We start from the raw sequence: 18815 nt of genomic DNA, 5'->3' as shown, positions 1-18815 counted from the left end.
TACTGCTTTCCATAGTGGTTGTATCAATTTACAGTCCCACCAGCAGGGCAGGAGGGTTCCCTTTTCACCACACCCTTTCCAGCATTTATTGTTTCTAGCTTTTTTGATAATGGCCATTTTGACTGGCGTGAGGTGATACCTCATTGCAGTTTTGATTTGCATTTCTCTAATAATTAGTGATGTTGAGCATCTTTTCATGTGCCTCTTGGCCATCTGTGTGTCTTCCTTGGTGAAATGTCTATTTAGGTCTTCCACCCATTTTTATTTATTTATTTATTTAAAATTTTATTTATTTATTTATTTTTTGTGGTACGCGGGCCTTTCACTGTTGTGGCCTCTCCCGTTGTGGAGCACAGGCTCCAGACACGCAGGCTCAGCAGCCATGGCTCACAGGCCCAGCTGCTCCGCGGCATGTGGGATCTTCCTGGACCGGGGCACGAACCTGTGTCCCCTGCATCGGCAGGCAGACTCTCAACCACTGCACCACCAGGGAAGCCCCCACCCATTTTTAAATTGGATTGTTTGTTTTTTTGATATTGAGCTCCACAGACTGGCTGAATGGATACAAAAACAAGACCCATATGTATGCTGTCTACAACAGACCCACTTCAGACCTAGGGACACATACAGACTGAAAGTGAAGGGATGGAAAAAGATATTCCATGCAAATGGAAATCAAAAGAAAGCTGGATTAGCAATACTCATATCAGATAAAATAGGCTTTAAAATAAAGACTGTTACAAGACATAAGGAGGGACACTACATAATGATCAAAGGATCAATCCAAGAAGAAGATATAACAATTATAAATGTTTATGCACCCAACATAGGAACACCTCAATACATAAGGCAAATGCTAACAACCATGAAAGGGAAAATGGACAGTAACACAATAATATTAGGGGACTTTAACACCCCACTTACACCAATGGACAGATCATCCAAACAGAAAATAAATAAGGAAACACAAGCTTTAAATGATACAATAGACCAGATAGACTTAACTGATATTTTTAGAACATTCCACCTAAAAGTGGAAGAATACACTTTCTTCTCAAGTGCACATGGAACATTCTCCAGGATAGATTACATCTTGGGTCACAAATCAAGCCTCGGAAAATTTAAGAAAATTGAAATTGTATCAAGCATCTTTTCTGACCACAGCGCTATGAGATTAGAAATCAATTACAGGAAAAAAACTGTAAAAAACACAAATACATGGAGGCTAAACAGTGTGTTACTAAATAACCAAGAGATCACTGAAGAAATCAAAGAAGAAATAAAAAAAAAATAGAAACAAATGACAATGAAAACACGACGACCCAAAACCTATTTGATGCAGCAAAAGCAGTTCTAAGGAGGAAGCTTATAGCAATTTAATCTCACCTCAAGAAACAAGAAAAATCTCAAATAAACAATCTAACCCTACACTTAAAACAACTAGAGAAAGAAGAACAAACAAAACCCAAAGTCAGTAGAAGGAAAGAAATCATAAAGATCAGAGCAGAAATAAATAGAAACGAAGACAACAATAGCAAAGATCAATGAAACTAAAAGCTGGTTCTTTGAGAAGATAAGCAAAAGTGATAAACCCTTAGCCAGACTCATCAAGGAAGAAAGGGAGAGGACGCAAATCAATAAAATTAGAAATGAAAAAGGAGAAATCACAACTGACACCACAGAAATATGAAGGATTATGAGACTACTACAAACAACTATATGCCAATAAAATGGACAACCACAAAGAAATGGACAAATTCTTGGAAAGGTACAATTTTCCAAGACTGAACCAGGAAGAATTAGAAAATATAAACAGACCTATCACAGGTAATGAAATTGAAACCATAATTAAAAATCTTCCAACAAACAAAAGTCCAGGACCACATGGCTTCACAGGCGAATTCTATCAAGCATTTAGAGAAGAGCTAACACTGATCCATCTCAAAACTCTTCCAAAAAATTGCAGAGGGAGAAACACTTATTCATTCTATGAAGCCATGATCACCCTGATACCAAAACCAGAAAAAGACATCACAAAAAAAGAAAATTATAGACCAATATCACTGATGAACATAGATGCAAAAATCCTGAACAAAATACTAGCAAACAGAATCCAACAACACATTAAAAGGATCATACACCATGATCAAGTGGGGTTTATCCCAGGAATGCAAGGATTCTTCAATATACGCAAATCAATCCATGTGATACACCATATTAACAAATTGAAGAAGAAAAACCATATGATCATCTCAATAGATGCAGAAAAAGCTTTTGACAAAATTCAACACCCATTTATTATAAAAACTCCAGAAAATGGGCATAGAGGAACCTACCTCAACATAAGAAAGGTCATATATGAATTCTTTTTTTTAAAATCCAAATGACTGATTTGTGCAACAAAGATAGGTCCCTGGAATGAAGTATAGGAAAACTGCTCCCAATGAATTATGCTTAAGAAGTGTAATAATTTTGGTTTTTCTTTCAGGTTTTTTCAGTTGACATTAATGGTTTAGATATCCAAGAAGTTCTCAATGTTTCTGTTGAAGACCCAGAGAATCTGGCTGTGGACTGGGTAAATAATAAACTTTATGTTGTAGAGACCAATGTCAACTGCATAGATATGGTAAATTTGGATGGAAGCCAACGGATTACCATTATAAGTGAACATTTGGGACATCCTAGAGGAATTGCCGTGGACCCAACTGTTGGGTAAGTTATGTGAAAACATACTGATTCCAGCATTTTTGGAGTTTTATTTCTCCCCCTCTACACAAAACATCCATTGGCATAATTGAAGGTTAATCCTGACTTCTTTTAGGTTCTGTACTCTAGAATCCATGTTTATTTCATATCTCTTTTCATAGAAGCTTTAAAGGAGTTGGCTAAATATAATCCAATTTGAGGATATGCAGTCCAAACACACCTACTGGTGCCCTAAAAATATGTGATATTTTGAGGGTATGAATTTTATTCTTATTGTTTGCCACATTCTCCTGGCTGAGAAATTGGATTCTGTTTTCTGACTCGAATAGTATTGTCACAACTAAACCATTATTAACATGATCACTCTAACATAAGTTGTAAAGTTGTTTTAAAGAGGGGATAGATCTGAAACCACTAGGTGGCGTTGCGAGGGGCTCTGAATATTCTTTATGTCTTAGTGCAGAGAGAATTCAGCGAGAGGCAAAGTGATAGATAAGAAGTGATTTATTAGAATAGGATGCTTGTGAGGCTTACAAGCGGGCAGGCGAGTGTTGTGTTGCCCCGAGTACTTAGCGGGTTACATTTTTATAATCAAAGGAAGAGAGGAGAGGGGGAGAAGACCACCTTCTTTTTTATTCTTTGAGTCTTCCATCATTAACTCCTCCTATACGTTGGGCGGGGGAGTTTTTGAACCTATATGGTGTCTCCGGGACTGTCACGGCACTATGGAGAAATTATTTCAGGTCTCAGTACAGTGAGGGTCTTTCACTTTGAAATATCACCTTTCCATAAGTTATTGGTTTTTTGTGTGTGCAAAGAGAATGTCCTAGGGGTCATTAACTTGTTGACATCACTGGGCAGATTGTAGACCTTATTTTCCACTGTTGTTTTATTGTTTGGGGGCATGTCTCATGCTTCTGTTGCATGGTTTTGTTGGTAAGCAAGTTGGCTTGGTTTTGTTGGTAAGCAAGCCAGTGTGGCTTTGATGCTAAGCGACTTGCTCTGCTTTATGAGTCAAGCAAGCCCACGTTGTCTCAGGATTTTCCCATTACTTTCTTGAGTGATCATTAACTTACTGTGGTCTCCCAAAGCCCCCTAAAGTTCCCTCTCTATCTACAGTCCCCTAATGGGGTTTCTAAGCTGACTATTTGATTACCCTACTCTATCCCCTATCAGATCTACCCCTTTTAGTGATTTCTTGTTAGAGACTGGGGTTGAGATGTCAGTGTTAACACCTCATTACAAGTTGTTCAACTGTGAATCAATCCAGCAAGAGTGATAATGCTTACTTTTCTCCAGGTGTAACTTAAAATTTTCCTGACCTTCACATTTGAGACCAGTTATGGGAGACTAGCTTTCTCCTAGATTTTCACAGTTGGGTCTTAGGAGCCTTGGATGAACTTGAGGCTGCTTAAGTGTTGGTGAATGGTGATTATTCATTTCTATTTCATGATTTCAGCTGTCCTTCCTTGAAAATGATGTATATGTTCTCTAGACTCTGCCTTAGAATGAGGAATTAAGGAGGGAAATGGCTTGATAGTTTTTTCTTTTTTACAGCCTTTTTGCTGGCTGTAAAAAAGAGAAGTGAAGGATGGAGCCAGGGATCAGGGGAGAATATTAAGAAGTTAAAAAGGTAGATATGCTTTTTTTTTTTTTGCCTGCCAGTTAGTGCATTTTAATAGTTGCTATTTGGAGTTGTTCACTCTCCTGATTGGCCCTCACAGTTTCTGATTTTTAATACTTTAAAATTTCTCTATTGTTTTAAACCCCCATGGTTCTCTAATCAGCTAGAGGAAATTTCCATTGATCCAAACATACAATCTCAAAAAATATTTTCTAGGTAAACTTGTAAAATAACTGATTCTTTCATCTTTTGGTTTTCTTTTGTAGTTATTTATTTTTCTCAGACTGGCAGAGCTTTTCTGGGACACCTAAGATAGAAAGGGCTTTCATGGATGGCTCCAACCGTAAAGACTTGGTGACAAGAAAGCTGGGATGGCCTGCTGGGATAACCCTGGATTTGGTATCAAAGCGTGTTTACTGGGTTGACTCCCGGTTTGATTACATTGAGACTGTAACTTATGATGGAATTCAAAGGTAAGAAGTATTTTTTTATATCTTTGTAAGTTTTGGGGAAATACATAACATTTATGGAGAGAGAAACTGAAGGACTAGAATTAAAAGATTGCTTTGTTGGTTGACATAACTTGAATGATCTTTGTGTTGACATTGCACGTTGTGACCTGCTCTGAGTTTTAGCTTGTGTTCCATATTAACACTCATTAAATATTACCTACAGCATTTGTTCTTTGACTTCTCTTCTCCAAGCCCTCTCTCACTTCCAGATGAAGCACATTATTTTCATTAATTTCCAAGTCCATTTATTTGTCTGGGTCCCTTATGGTTTGCTTGCAAAGATCACTTTATCTTTTAGCTTTCTATCTTCCCTGCAGTAAATAAGTTTTATTATTATTTGTAATATTATCTGGTGAGAATTAATTGGGTTTTATACTGCTCTTATATATATATATTACAAATCTTAATGAGAAGTTCTGACTTTACATGATATACTTCAAAGACATTTAAACAATATTTGAATGCAGAGTATGGCATACCTTTTTCCTTCATCTTAGTTGGATTAGAGCTCACTATAAATTAATTAAATTGTTACCTATTTTAGATTCTCTTCTTTTGGTATTTTCAAAAACTGGTTAAAACATGATCTTTAAATTTTGACCAAGAAAAATTACTCTAGTCAATTTGATTTTTCCAAATGACATGATTTTATTGTTTTCTCAATGAAAAGAATATTCTAGTTTTGGTTTCTCCTTTATCTCTATTTTTTTTTTTTTTTTTTTTTTTTTTTTTTTTTTTTTGTGGTATGCGGGCCTCTCACTGTTGTGGCCTCTCCCGTTGCGGAGCACAGGCTCCGGATGCGCAGGCTCAGCAGCCATGGCTCACGGGCCCAGCCGCTCCGCGGCATATGGGATCCTCCCAGACCGGGGCACGAACCCGTATCCCCTGCATCGGCAGGCGGACTCTCAACCACTGCGCCACCAGGGAGGCCCTATCTCTATTTTGTAAGGATGGTATCACAGTTTGCCACTGGATTTTATATTCTTAGAACAATCTCTACTTGGTTAAATGAAGTGATTGGGTATTAAGGCTATGACGTATTGTCACTGAAACTGGTTCCCATAGTGAGGATAGGAATTAATTTAATGAAAAAATAATCATATAAGTCATATAAAAACAATTGAGAAATTGCCTAATTTTTTTTCACTTTCACTTTTTTTTTTTTTTTTTTTTTTTTTTTTTTTTTTTTTTTTTTTTTTTGCGGTACGCGGGCCTCTCACTGTTGTGGCTTCTCCCGTTGCGGAGCACAGGCTCCAGACACGCAGGCTCAGCGGCCATGGCTCACGGGCCCAGCCGCTCCGTGGCATGTGGGATCCTCCCAGACCGGGGCACGAACCCGTGTCCCCTGCATCGGCAGGCGGACTCTCAACCACTGCGCCACCAGGGAAGCCCTCACGGTTGTTTTGACATTAATTTTATAGTCTAAATATTTTTATGCTATGGTTAAAGTAAAACATAAAAATCAATGGAATTTCAGAAAGATTCGAGTGTTTACTGGCTGTGGAGAAACATGGAGGAGATACTAAAACTCACGAGTACGGCTAAAATCATAAAGTCATTGCCTCTTGCTTTACCAGCAGGTGGCGTTTAGATTTATGGAATTTATTATTATTATTATTATTATTATTATTATTTTTTGGCTGCTTTGTGTCTTCATTGCTGCGTGCGGGCTTTCTCTAGTTGTGGCGAGCAGGGGCTACTTCTTTGTTGTGGTTCGTGGACTTCTCATTGCGGTGGCTTCTCTTGTTGCAGAGCACGGGCTCTAGGCTTGCGGGCTTCAGTAGTCATGGCACACAGGCTCAGCAGTTGTGGCACATGGGCTCAGTTGCTCCGCAGCATGTGGGATCTTCCTGTACCAGGGATCGAACCCGTGTCCCCTGCATTGGCAGGTGGATTCTTTTTTTTTTTGCGGCACGCGGGCCTCTCACTGTTGTGGCCTCTCCCGTTGCAGAGCACAGGCTCCGGACATGCAGGCTCAGCGGCCATGGCTTATGGGCCCAGCCGCTCCACGGCATGTGGGATCTTCCCGGACCGGGGCACGAACCCATGTCCCCTTCAATGGCAGGCGGACTCTCAACCACTGCGCCACCAGGGAAGTCTTCTAGACTTCTGGAATTTGCTAAATGAAAAAAAAACCCATTAATTTTAATGTACCATGTCACTATTGAGTGTTTCAAAGTTTGCACTCACTTGCCATCTTGGGTTTCTTTGTTTTCTTCGCGTGCAGTGTGATTCCCAGTGTTAGTATCTTCAAGTCTTTTCTTAAAGCTCTGTTGTGTTCTTTAGTTTTTCAGGGCTGCTGAGATTTTTCTTTGAGGTCTTTCTCCTATGCCAAAAGAAAAGAGGTTTCTTTCATGTACCATCCTCTACCTCACTTTACTTATGTGGCCTCAGTGAATTACTGCTTCTGTAGATGCAGTCATGGCAGCAGTGTTGATTTCTTCCCCTTGCCTAGCACCTCTTACCTGTGTTGTCTTCCATTTTAGTGGCTCTGGGCACTCTGCCTCCACTACAAATATGCTCAGCTGACGGTTTTGTCAAGCAGAGGCATACCAGTGGTAGCCCTGCTTTTTCCCCTCCCTAGAGTGACATCAGGAATGAGTCTGTGTGTTTGCGGTGGGTTGAATTCTCCAGCTCACTGTCTTGCTCCCTAATTGCTGAGAAACGGTCAGTGGTGCAGCGTGGAGTAAGTGTTGAAGTTGTCTACCAGACTTCCAGTCCCTTGTTACACTCTTTCCCCTACAAATTTCAAAATGATATTTCACATCTTAGACCTTTTATATGTGGAGCAACCTTAAAAGAATGAAGATCAGGTGGGAAAACAGTAATTTTTCAAAAGATCTAGAACAAGCGAGGACAGAGACTGGAATTTAAGTGCCAAGGCTCTTTTCGAAGAGACAATAGGAAAATCCTTGTAGCGAGTATAGACAGAAATACACCTGCATCTTAAAATGTATCTTGACTATATATTCTATATTTGTAGCAAGAAATGTTTTAGCTTTTTAAGCATTTATGTGAACTAATTCCACCTTTCGTTTTTTTGGAACTAATTCCACCTTTAATCAAAATTGTATGGTATATATCTTTTGTAACAGGAAGACAGTAATTCATGGAGGCTCGAACATTCCTCATCCCTTTGCAATAAGCTTGTTTGAAGATCATGTGTTCTTTACCGATTGGACAAAGATGGCTGTAATGAAGGCAAACAAGTTCAAGGAGACTGACCCACAACTGTACTACCGGTCTTCCCTGAGGCCTTTTGGAGTGACTGTTTACCATGCCCTCAGGCAGCCCTATGGTAGGCCCCTCAGCAGTGGAAAACCATGCTTGGTACTGGCCTTGGTAGAAAGGTTTTCTCAAAGTTCTCATGAGATTTGGGTGACATTCTCAGATATATGATGGATTATCTAGAGAGTTCAACCCTCTGAAATTGGCTTTGCAGATCTTTGGCATTCTGGAGAACTTGATGTATTTCAGAGTTAAAATGCCCAATCTACAAAGAACTTAGAGGTGTATTTAACAGATATTTATTGGCACCTGCAGTATACCAGATCCTGTCTACAGGCTGGAGAAAGAGCAGCAAACAAACCAGACTAAGATACCCATCCTTATTCTACGGGAGGAATCTCCCAATTCAATCCTCTAATATTGCAGTCGAGGAAACTGAGGCCCAGAAGAAGAAAATGACATGCTAAGTGGTCATTTTAGGTAGTGACAGAGCTATTTTTTTCCTTCTTCTCTGTTGTATATTTATGACACCTGTTATTTGGTTTGCATTGGGTCTGTCATAGGTCAGCTGGGTTTGGTTATCTCTCAGGCTGGTCACTTATCAAAGAAAAAAATATTTTGATTCAGACACTGAATGTTATTTTGTAGTACTTATGTTACTTATGTTATTTTACAGTAAGTTTTATTTGTCCCAAGGTTTTAAATTGACATGACTGTTTAGACTGTGTATACAGCTCTCTTCTGTATTTGCTCATGCATCAAAGAAAAGAAACACAATAAACTAGACTACATCGGAAGAAAGCTTAATATCAGTGAATAGTAATTCAGAGAAAGATAGATTTCACTTTAAAACTGTAATGCTAAGTGATAAGTGATAGGTCTGGCTAGGATGGATAAAGACTATAAAGTAATTAGGTTGATTAAAAATACTCAAACCAACCAACCATTAAACTGATAGATTCAGATGACTACCTTTCAATGTAGTCATCCTAGGAAACAAATACTTCATTGGAAAATATACACTGTACCTGTACTGTATTAGAAAATACCTATTTGGAATAATCAGTTCATGAGCTACTAAATTCACATCTGCCCTTGACCAAAAATATTACCCAGTTTTATTATCTAAATTATTTCTATTATTTGCTTCAGAATTATACCGGCCTGTGTTTCTCAAAATTAATCTACCCGAGAAGGTGAAGAGACTATTTTAAAGAATAAGTCAAAGGCTAAGAAGACAATTTCAAAAGCAGACATTTTTAGCTCTGACAGCCTTGTGTACGGTGAACTTCCTGATGTCACTGCTTTGAGAGTGGTTTTTGGAAGTGTAAACTGGTTTGTGTTTCAGACATGTAGGGTTTTGGAATGAGATCTGGATTTGAATTCTAGTTTAGCTATTTGACCACTGAATAATCTTGAGCAAGTTGTCTCACCTTTTGGAACTTTGGTTTCCTTTTCTGTAAAATTGTGATAATATTTACCTCTTAGAGGCATTGATTGTTAAGTTGTCCTACAAAATAAGCATCCAGTGAGTTATAGTTATTTACTCTATTTTTTGAATGGTAAAAAATAATACTAAGATTATTTGGGGGGCAGTTATATTTTAGTCACTGAGGCTAGCAGACAGAGTCTGTTACAGTTATAGGGGGGAAAAGAACCCCCAATGTTATCCAGTTGCAGGAATTTTGTCTTTTTTTTTTTGCCACCATCAGTTTCAGAGTAGATTCAAGAGCAACGATGACATGGGGAGCAGCTAAATGTGGATGTATTCAGTAGCAACACGTAATGATGTCTTCAAGGAGTTTCAAACCCATTTCACCCACAGGTCTCAAAATGGCTTCGCATGTCTTGGATAAATATGCATTTCCAATTGAAATTTAACCATGTGCATTTTTCCCTCCAGCTAGCAATCCATGTGCAGATAACAATGGGGGCTGTCAACACATCTGTGTCCTCAGCCACAGAACATTTAATGGTGGTTTGGGCTACCGTTGCAAGTGCAGGCTCGGCTACATTCCGGATATGGATGACTACCACTGCGTTGGTAAGAAATCAGTTTTGGACTGTCTTTCTGACGGTCAGCACAGGGGTATGCGCTGCTCTTGGACTGGGCCAGCTCCCTGTAGCACTTCTTCACAACAAATAAGCTTTTGGTAGCCCACGGGCATCTTCCTTGGTAGACACCTTTCCCTTTGTACAAAGAGCTGTGTTTGAAGATGTAAATTTCTGTCCTTTGGGACAATCTAGGGTTTCCTTGGGCTCCCCTTTCCCTTTATTTCCTTCCTGAAATCTCTGTCTCTTTTTAATTTTTAATTTTTTTAACATCTTTATTGGAGTATAATTGCTTTACAATGGCGTGTTGGTTTCTGCTTTATAACAAAGTAAATCAGCTATACATATACAAATATCCCCATATCTCCTCCCTCTTGCGTCTCCCTCCCTCCCACCCCTCTAGGTGGTCACAGAGCACCGAGCTGATCTCCCTGTGCTATGCGACTGCTTCCTGCTAGCTATCTATTTTACATTTGGTAGTGTATATATGTCCATGCCATTCTCTCACTTTGTCCCAGCTTACCCTTCCCCCTCCCCGTATCCCCAAGTCCATTCTCTAGTAGGTCTGCGTCTTTATTCCCATCGTGCCCCTAGGTTCTTCATGACCGTTGTTTTTTTTTTTTTTTTTTTTAGATTCCATATATATGTGTTAGCATACAGTATTTGTTTTTCTCTTTCTGACTTACTTCACTCTGTATGACAGACTCTAGGTCCATCCACCTCACTACAAATAACTCAGTTTTGTTTCTTTTTATGGCTGAGTAATATTCCATTGTCTATATGTGCCACATCTTCTTTATCCATTCATCTGTCGATGGACACTTAGGTTGCTTCCATGTCCTGGCTATTGTAAATAGAGCTGCAATGAACATTGTGGTACATGGCTCTTTCTGAATTATGGTTTTCTCAGGGTATAGGCCCAGTAGTGGGATTGCTGGGTCATATGGTAGGTCTGTTTTTAGCTTTTTAAGGAACCTCCATACTGTTCTCCATAGTGGCTGTATCAATTTACATTCCCACCAACAGTGCAAGAGGGTTCCCTTTTCTCCACACTCCCTCCAGCATTTGTTGTTTGTAGGCTTTTTGATGATGACCATTCTGACCGGTGTGAGGTGATACGTCATTGTAGTTTTGATTTGCATTTCTCTAATAATTAGTGATGTTGAGCATCCTTTGATGTGTTTGTTGGCAATCTGTATATCTTCTTTGGAGAAATGTCTATTTAGGTCTTCTGCCCATTTTTGGATTGGGTCGTTTGTTTTATTGATATTGAGCTGCATGAGCTGCTTGTATATTTTGGATATTAATCCTTTGTCAGTTGATTCGTTTGCAAATATTTTTTCCTATTCTGAGGGTTGTCTTTTCGTCTTGTTTATGGTTTCCTTTGCTGTGCAAAAGCTTTTAAGTTTCATTAGGTCCCATTTGTTTATTTTTGTTTTTATTTCCATTTCTCTAGGAGGTGGGTCAAAAAGGATCTTGCTGGGACACCAAGTTTTATATAAATAAATCTTAAGGATAAATTTCTCAGGGAGAAGTAAGATTGTAATACTTCAATTCAAGACTGTTTTGCCTTCACAGTATTTCCTCCTTCCCTTCTTTCCATTATTTCCAACTATGTTTTCTACAGATTTTTTTTAATGTTTATTTCAGAATGACCTTTCAGAATTATAACATGTGCTTTATGGGTGTATAAGTTATTTCTCTGGAATTGGGAGAAGGCAAGAACTATGCTGTGGCTGACTGTGTGTGTCCCTCTCTCTACAGCTGCTGAGCGATTTCTGTTCTTTTCATCTGATGTGGCTGTTCGTGGCATCCCGCTCACCCTCTCTCACCAGGCAGATGTCATCCTTCCAGTGACAGGAGGTGCTTCCGTCTTTGTTGGGATTGATTTTGATGCCCAGGAGAAGGCTATCTTTTTTTCAGATACAACAAAAGACATGATTTGTAAACAAAAGATAGATGGCACAGGTGAGAATGGGTTTAAATGTTCTTTTTTTGCATATTTTGTCTGTCTTCAATAATAATACTAATAATTTTTTCACTAAAACTTTGCATTCACTTCTTAAGCAGGGTCTTTTACTAAGCTTGCTAAATACTTTTAGATTGGGAAAAGAAATCTATTGCTTTTCTTTTGAATTAAGTTTAAGTGAACACTTCCTTTATTTTCAAAATAAGTTACAAATGAGAGTGCATTTTAAAACAAATATTGTTGCAATTGGACAATTAAGAATATCAATATTGACAAATATTAACCTATGGACACTCCATAATAGGAGTGTCAAATGTATGAAAGCTGTTAAAGGGTTAATTAACTAGAGGCTGTTCCCTATATTCAAGCAGCCAGACTGAGCCAATGGAATGACCTCTCTATAGGGATGCTGCACTATGTAAATGCTGGGCTTGGAATAATAATATTTATTTTTTAAAGTCATGAATTATATGTAAATATGGATTTATTGTCAGTTTTCAGTTGATTGGAATTCTGTTAAAATCTTCATAATCCTCACAGAAAGATAAATTATAGTCAGTCATACCTTACCAGTTGGGTACTTTATTGGATGTTGTCATGATCCAGTACTTTGATTTTAGAATCCACTAGTGGGTCGAAACCTGAAGTTTGAAAAACAAATCAGTAGCCAGTATAACATAGCAACTAAGAGGGGCCAGCTCAGGAGCTAAACTGCCTAGTTTTGAATCCTGGCTCCTCACATTTCCTAGTTATGTAATCTTGGGGAAGTTACTTACTTTCTTTGTACCTCAGTTTCCTAAATCTGTGAAATAGGAATGATAATAATAATAGAGGTACTACATAGCTCATAAAGTTGTTGAGAGAATTTTAGGCTAATACGTGTAAAACACCTAGAATAATGCCTGGAAAATAGTAAATGTTCAGTAACTGTTAGCTATTATGGTAGCTGTTCTCAGTGAAAAACTCTATTGCTCTGCCTCACCCTGCCTCCAACTGAGACCTGCTCACTAAAGGTAGTTCCTTACCATTCTTTTACCTGTTTGTTCTATTTTTTGTCTCCGTGTTTCTAAATATTTTGCTTATACTGTTACTGAGTCCAAGTTTGTACTGCTCGCTGCATGACAGGCCAGTAAATCTAGAGATGAGGTGTTGGGGCAGGGAATAGCGACTTTATTCAGAAAGCCAGCAGACTGAGAAGATGGTGGATTAGCGTCCCAAAGAACCATTTTACCTGAGTTAGAATTCAGGCCTCTTTTATACTAAGAGGGGAGAGGGTGTGGTTGGTTGTTGCAGACTTCTTGGTGCTGGAATCCTTTGTTCTTGCAGCTGTCCATGTACATCTGGTCACTGGGTTCTTATAAACCACTAACAAGACAAATGTTATTTTCTGTTCTGCAACTTTTTATCTCTATATGAATGGAAAAGTCGTACGCCTTTAAAGATCAGAGCCTGGAGAATGGGCTCTCCTGTGTATTTCAGGCCATAGGCAACGTTCCTTTACAAAAGGTGCACAGCCAGCATGACTAAGCACAGGCAACAGAGTACAAAGGTTAGAGCTAAAGGAATAGATTCAAAATGGAGTCAGGTTTGTTCTTCTCTGTTGCAGTACGACTTCCTGATTTGCATATTAGACATTTATTTTCATTGTTATAGATAGGGATTTAGCTCTTACCTTCCCCTCTACCAACTTCCTTCTCCCCCTGTTCTCCCTAAAAAGCTAGATTGTAATTTTTGTTCGCTGCTAAGTCAAGTAGTATTCCATGATGACATTTCTTGAACAAATTTTGATTTTTTTTCCCCTGCAGTTAACAATTGCTCCATCTTCATTTGCTTAGTTTTCTATGTAGCTATTATATTTTCCCCAAATGCTCCACCAGATTTATCAAATGCTTGTCTGTGTATCTATGTATCTATCAAATGTGAACAATCTATAATTTTTCCCCCTCTGCTGTTCAGTTGGATCTGGTACACAACTCTTGTCTTCCGATTTCCCTCTGCCACTTTCCTGTGCTGGTTTTCCTGTTTCTGGAAAGCCACTTGTTTCTCTTTCCAGACTGATTTCCTTATTTTGCTGAAACACATTATATAGTAGCTTCTTAAGAAGAATGAGTTGGTGGTACATATTTCGAGTCTGAAGGTGTTTTTATTTTGCCCTCCAACTTGATCATTTGACTAGGTGTAGGATGAAAGTAATTTTACCTCAGAAATTTGAAGACATTGCTGCACTCTCTTCTAGTAGCCAGTGTTGAGAGTCCTATGCCATCCAGAGTAGCATTTCAGTGTGTATGACCTTTTTGGGGGGAGGTTGTTTTTGTTCCTTTCTGGAAACTTTTAGAATCTTTTGGTTATCCCATTCATCTTGAGATTTCTCTCCTATTCTGGGAATTTTCTTGCCTCTGCTTTTTCTATTCGAGGATGTTAGATTAATCATCTATTTTTTTCTTATCTTTTCTTTCCTGGTTTTCATCTCTATCATTTTGTTCTACTTTCTGTGAGACTTTTTGGCATTTTAGTTTTAGCCTTTCTATCGCATATTTAATTTCTCTTATATTTTCAATGTTGAAGATCCCCTTCTTGCTCTCTGATTATTCCTTTTAAAAAATAAAGCCTGTTCTTGCTTCATAAGTTCAATCTTTTCTTATTCTATGAAGATATTAATTACATTAAAAATTAATTTTCCTCTTTCCATCTTCTTTGGGTTCCTTTTTCCTTTTGGTTTGTTTCAACTTTCTCCTTCATGGAGGAAGCTTTCTTCAAATTTCTTTGAGCCTTGTTTGATGTTAAGAGCAAAGCTATGAAACACTGATCAGAAGGCTGTTGGTATGAATGGGCCTCATCAGCTGGTGATAAGGCAGCCTTTTTGTTGGGAAGCTTCCAAAGGTCAGTATCAGAAAATCCTCTCTGGAGATAGTCAGTTTCTCCTTAGTAGCTGCTTCCATTCTCCCTGTTGGGGTGAGGAGTAAGAGGGGGAAGCTAGTATCTGTTTTGGGAGCAGTACAGAGCACAGGGAGCTGAGGCCCGTTCAGTTCAATGTTCACATATATAACCCTCCTGTGCTCAGTTCTGTGCCAATCCCAGCCCTCCATTGTGCAATGTGTCCTCAGCCCACGGCCTCTCTGCTTGAGGTCCCCCAGAGAAGAAAATCTCTGGTCTGTTCGGAGAGGAGTATCATACATGCTCAGGCTCTGGGAGGAACCTCTGGGTCCAGTTGCTCCCGATGCCAACTTTTAACTAGGCCCCTTAGCGGCCCACTCCTACCTTTTTCAGAGCCGGTGCTTCTGCGTGCGGACACGCTGAGGCTGTGTGTGTGTGGGTGTTGGCGCTCCGCCCTGCCGGCACGTCTCTCCTTCCGCTTAGTGAGTTACTTTGGAGAAGTCTCTTTCTCTTCCAGACTCTGTGGAAATCTTTCATCTGCTGTTCTTTCACTGTCATTATTAAAAGGAGTTTGGAAGGAAGAGGATTATCTCCTCTTCCTTCCAAACACAGTGGTCAGTCTGTTATTTTGAACCAGAATGCATCTTTTCTGAGGACTAGAATTAGGTCTGCTGAGCTACACACAGGCTAAGTCTCCTGTAGACGCCTCCACAGGTCAGCTTCCTTCTGCTTTGGCAACTGCAATTCTCGTCATGGGTTTTTTTGTTTTGTTTTGTTTTGTTTTTTTAAATCAATTTCAAGTCCACATGCTGAGCAAATTGCCTTTTAAAAGTTTCTTATGGTTAGTGGTTAAACTGCTTGTGCTTCCGTGAAGGATGTATTATTGTACATTGCCCTGTTTTTCCGAGTGAGCAAGTTAAGTGTCAGTGAGTTTATATGCAAAAACTGAATTGTCAGAAATCAAATTGAAGTCAAGATGGGCTGAATGAAGCCCTCAGGGAACTTGCTCCATCAATGATCCCTTCCCTCCTCCAACTTCTCTTGTTCTACTGACTTTTCCCCATCAGATATGCTCAAGTCTCTCCCATACTAAAAAACCTTTAACCCACCCTTCACTCCACGTTCCTCTCTGGTTGCAGCCCTCTCTCCTCAAGTTCATGAACAAGCACCTTAAAAGTTTGGTCTACACTTTCCTGGCCCTACTTCTACATTTCTCACCTCTTCACACTCTGTCACTTGAAACCCCTTATCCTGGTCACCTCCAGTCTCTTTGTTATAAACTTTATCCTTGTCTTTGGCACCTTAGTCGTCTTCTTTAAAATGCTTTTTTCCCCCTTGACAACACATTCGTGAATTTCCGTCTATTTCTTGACCATTCTTTCTAGTGTTCCTTACACGTCTTTTCTTCTTTGCCTGTCCTATACACAACTGTGATCTCTAGTGTTCAACATTGGTCCTCTTTTTATTTTTTTTAATTTTTATTTTTTAATTTGTATATTTATTTTTGGCTGCGTTGGGTCTCTGTTGCTGCGTGTGGGCTTTCTCTAGTTGTGGTGAGCGGGAGCTACTCTTCGTTGTGGTGCACGGGCTTCTCATTGTGGTGGTTTGTCTTTGTTGTGGAGCACGGGCTCTAGGCGCGTGAGCTTCAGGAGTTGTGGCTCACGGACTCTAGAGTACAGGCTCAGTAGTTGTGGCGCACGGGCTTAGCTGCTCCGTGGCATGTGGGATCTTCCCGGACCAGGGCTCAAACCCATGTCCCCTGCATTGGCGGGCAGATCCTTAACCACTGTGCCACCAGCGAAGTCCAGTCTTCTTTTCTTATTCTGCATTTTCTTCTGCATAATTTTGCACCTTCCATATCTTTTGTTACCATCTATGTGGTAGTTATAAATCAGTGTGAGGAGACTTATAATAGGCCATTTCCTGAATGTTTTTCCTCTTCACCTGGAGAATGAGGGGAAAGGTCAGGTAAGGCTTCTTACGGGAGGTGATGAAAGTCTCCATCCAAACTGTCTCTCTGGGGTTCAGACCCATAGAGCCAGCTGCCTTTTGGATGTCTCACCTGGATATCCCACAAACCACCTCCAAACCAATATGTCTAAATGTCTACCTTTATTCCACTTCTCCAGACCCCTGCCTTAGGGGAGGAGCACCACCTCTCCCCTGCCCACCAAATCTGGTGGTCACCCAAACTTCTTCCTTTCTTTCAGCCTCTACCATTAACTTATTAACCTCCAGCCACGCTTTGGAGCGTGTGGAATCCTGTCTCTCTCCCTCCCACTTCCACGTCTTTGCTTTCCTGCAGCCCCCCGTTCACCACTTCCTTTGGGAAACCGCTCCACACCTGCACTTTGCCTCGGTTTCCACACCATCCTGTGCATACCTCCATCACAGCACCTGTTACTCTTCTATTGTTTTCCCTCTTGGCCTAATTACCTCCCCCCACCTCTCCCACTTCATTACCTTGAAGGCAGTGTCCACATTTCTTTCAAAATGCTTCACTTTTTTATGACTCAGTTTCCTTATGTGCAAAATAGGGATAATAATAATTCCTACTGTTGAGCTGTTGTGAGGATGGATGAATTCATGTAAAGTACTTGGGCCAGTTCCAGGCTCATAGCAAGTGCTCAGTATAAGCTATTATTATTAATACCATTAGCAATATCATGTTTCCTCAATGTCTAATATGGTGTCTAGCACACAGAGGACTTTCTTTTTACAATTTGCTGAATAAATGAATGGGAAAAGCACCAGGATTGTTTTTCTCCCTTCAAAAGAAAGAGATGTGATTGTTTACTCTGATTCACTTTTTTTTAAAGACTATTTTGTTGTGATAGTTTCAGGTGTACAACAAAGTGATTCAGTTATACATTTTCCCATTTAGGTTGTTATATTTTAGGTTGAGCAGAGTTTCCTGTTATTCACATTTTCTTTAGTAAAAAAAGAAAAAGGAGGGGAAAAGGCATAAAAAATTCACAAAGAAGAAAATGGTCTTTTTTCTCCTTGTACCCAGTTCTGATTTCCTTTCTGGTTGCTGGTCTTTTCCAAACTTGGCAACTTTGTGGCTATGAAAGACTGTTGATGAAAAAGTTGGGCGGGAATACCTCATAGATACCCCCAGTCGTACCTGGCGGTGTCAGCTTATCAGCGCTGTCTGTGGGTGGTGGTTGTGAGTATGTGAACTCAGGTATCTCTTCTTCAGATGTTCTGTACTGAGAAATTTTTTCTGGAAGGTTGAACAAGGGAGTAAATCCAGGCCATACCACTCCTGGTTCTATTTATCAGAGTCATATCTATTCTTTGAGATCCAGACTTTTGGAGATGGATAGATTCTAGATTTATCTCATGTGTTGCTTTGCAGTTTACTGTTGCTTTATTTTTCAAAAGAATTCCACATTACTGAAATATTCTCTAGTTCTCACACAAAGTTTAAATATGCAGTGGTAGGAAAATGTATGTCATGTAAATTATGCTTACTTTAAACCATGTCCATATTTTAATTTACAGGAAGAGAAGTTATCACAGCTAACAGAGTGCCAAGTGTTGAAAGTTTGAGTTTTGACTGGATTTCAAAGAATCTCTATTGGACAGATGCTTCTTATAGGAGTGTCAGTGTCATAAGGCTAGCTGATAAATCGAGGCGCACAATAGTCCGGAATTTAAATAACCCACGATCAATCGTAGTTCATCCTATTGCTGGGTAAGTGTGTTCATATTTTCCTAAGAGCTTGAAACTTAGGTCTTGTACAGTCATTGCAAAGTGATGCCATAGGCATTTGGCAAATTCAGTAAATACAATATTGAACCATGTAAACTGAAATCACCTTAGATTGTGTCCTTTTAGCATATG

At 39.5% G+C, this 18815-nt stretch overlaps 1 protein-coding gene across 1 annotated transcript in view; it reads left to right on the top strand.

Moving 5' to 3' along the window:
* The window catches only part of LRP2 (LDL receptor related protein 2), a gene marked incomplete at both ends in the record, with an annotated part of 195384 nt that overhangs the window by 68792 nt on the left and 107777 nt on the right, over positions 1 to 18815 (top strand). The window contains 6 exons of the mRNA XM_079709604.1: positions 2489 to 2712; positions 4597 to 4803; positions 7938 to 8140; positions 9974 to 10114; positions 11887 to 12090; positions 18473 to 18665. Coding sequence (XP_079565730.1) covers positions 2489 to 2712; positions 4597 to 4803; positions 7938 to 8140; positions 9974 to 10114; positions 11887 to 12090; positions 18473 to 18665 — 1172 coding nt within the window. The remainder of the gene's footprint in view (positions 1 to 2488; positions 2713 to 4596; positions 4804 to 7937; positions 8141 to 9973; positions 10115 to 11886; positions 12091 to 18472; positions 18666 to 18815) is intronic.

Source organism: Hyperoodon ampullatus (genome assembly GCF_949752795.1).
Source record: "Hyperoodon ampullatus genome assembly, chromosome: 8".
NCBI classification, from domain to species: Eukaryota; Metazoa; Chordata; class Mammalia; order Artiodactyla; family Ziphiidae; genus Hyperoodon; species Hyperoodon ampullatus.
Note: the sequence above shows the minus strand (reverse complement) of the source record. Positions and strands in the feature narration are given on the sequence as shown.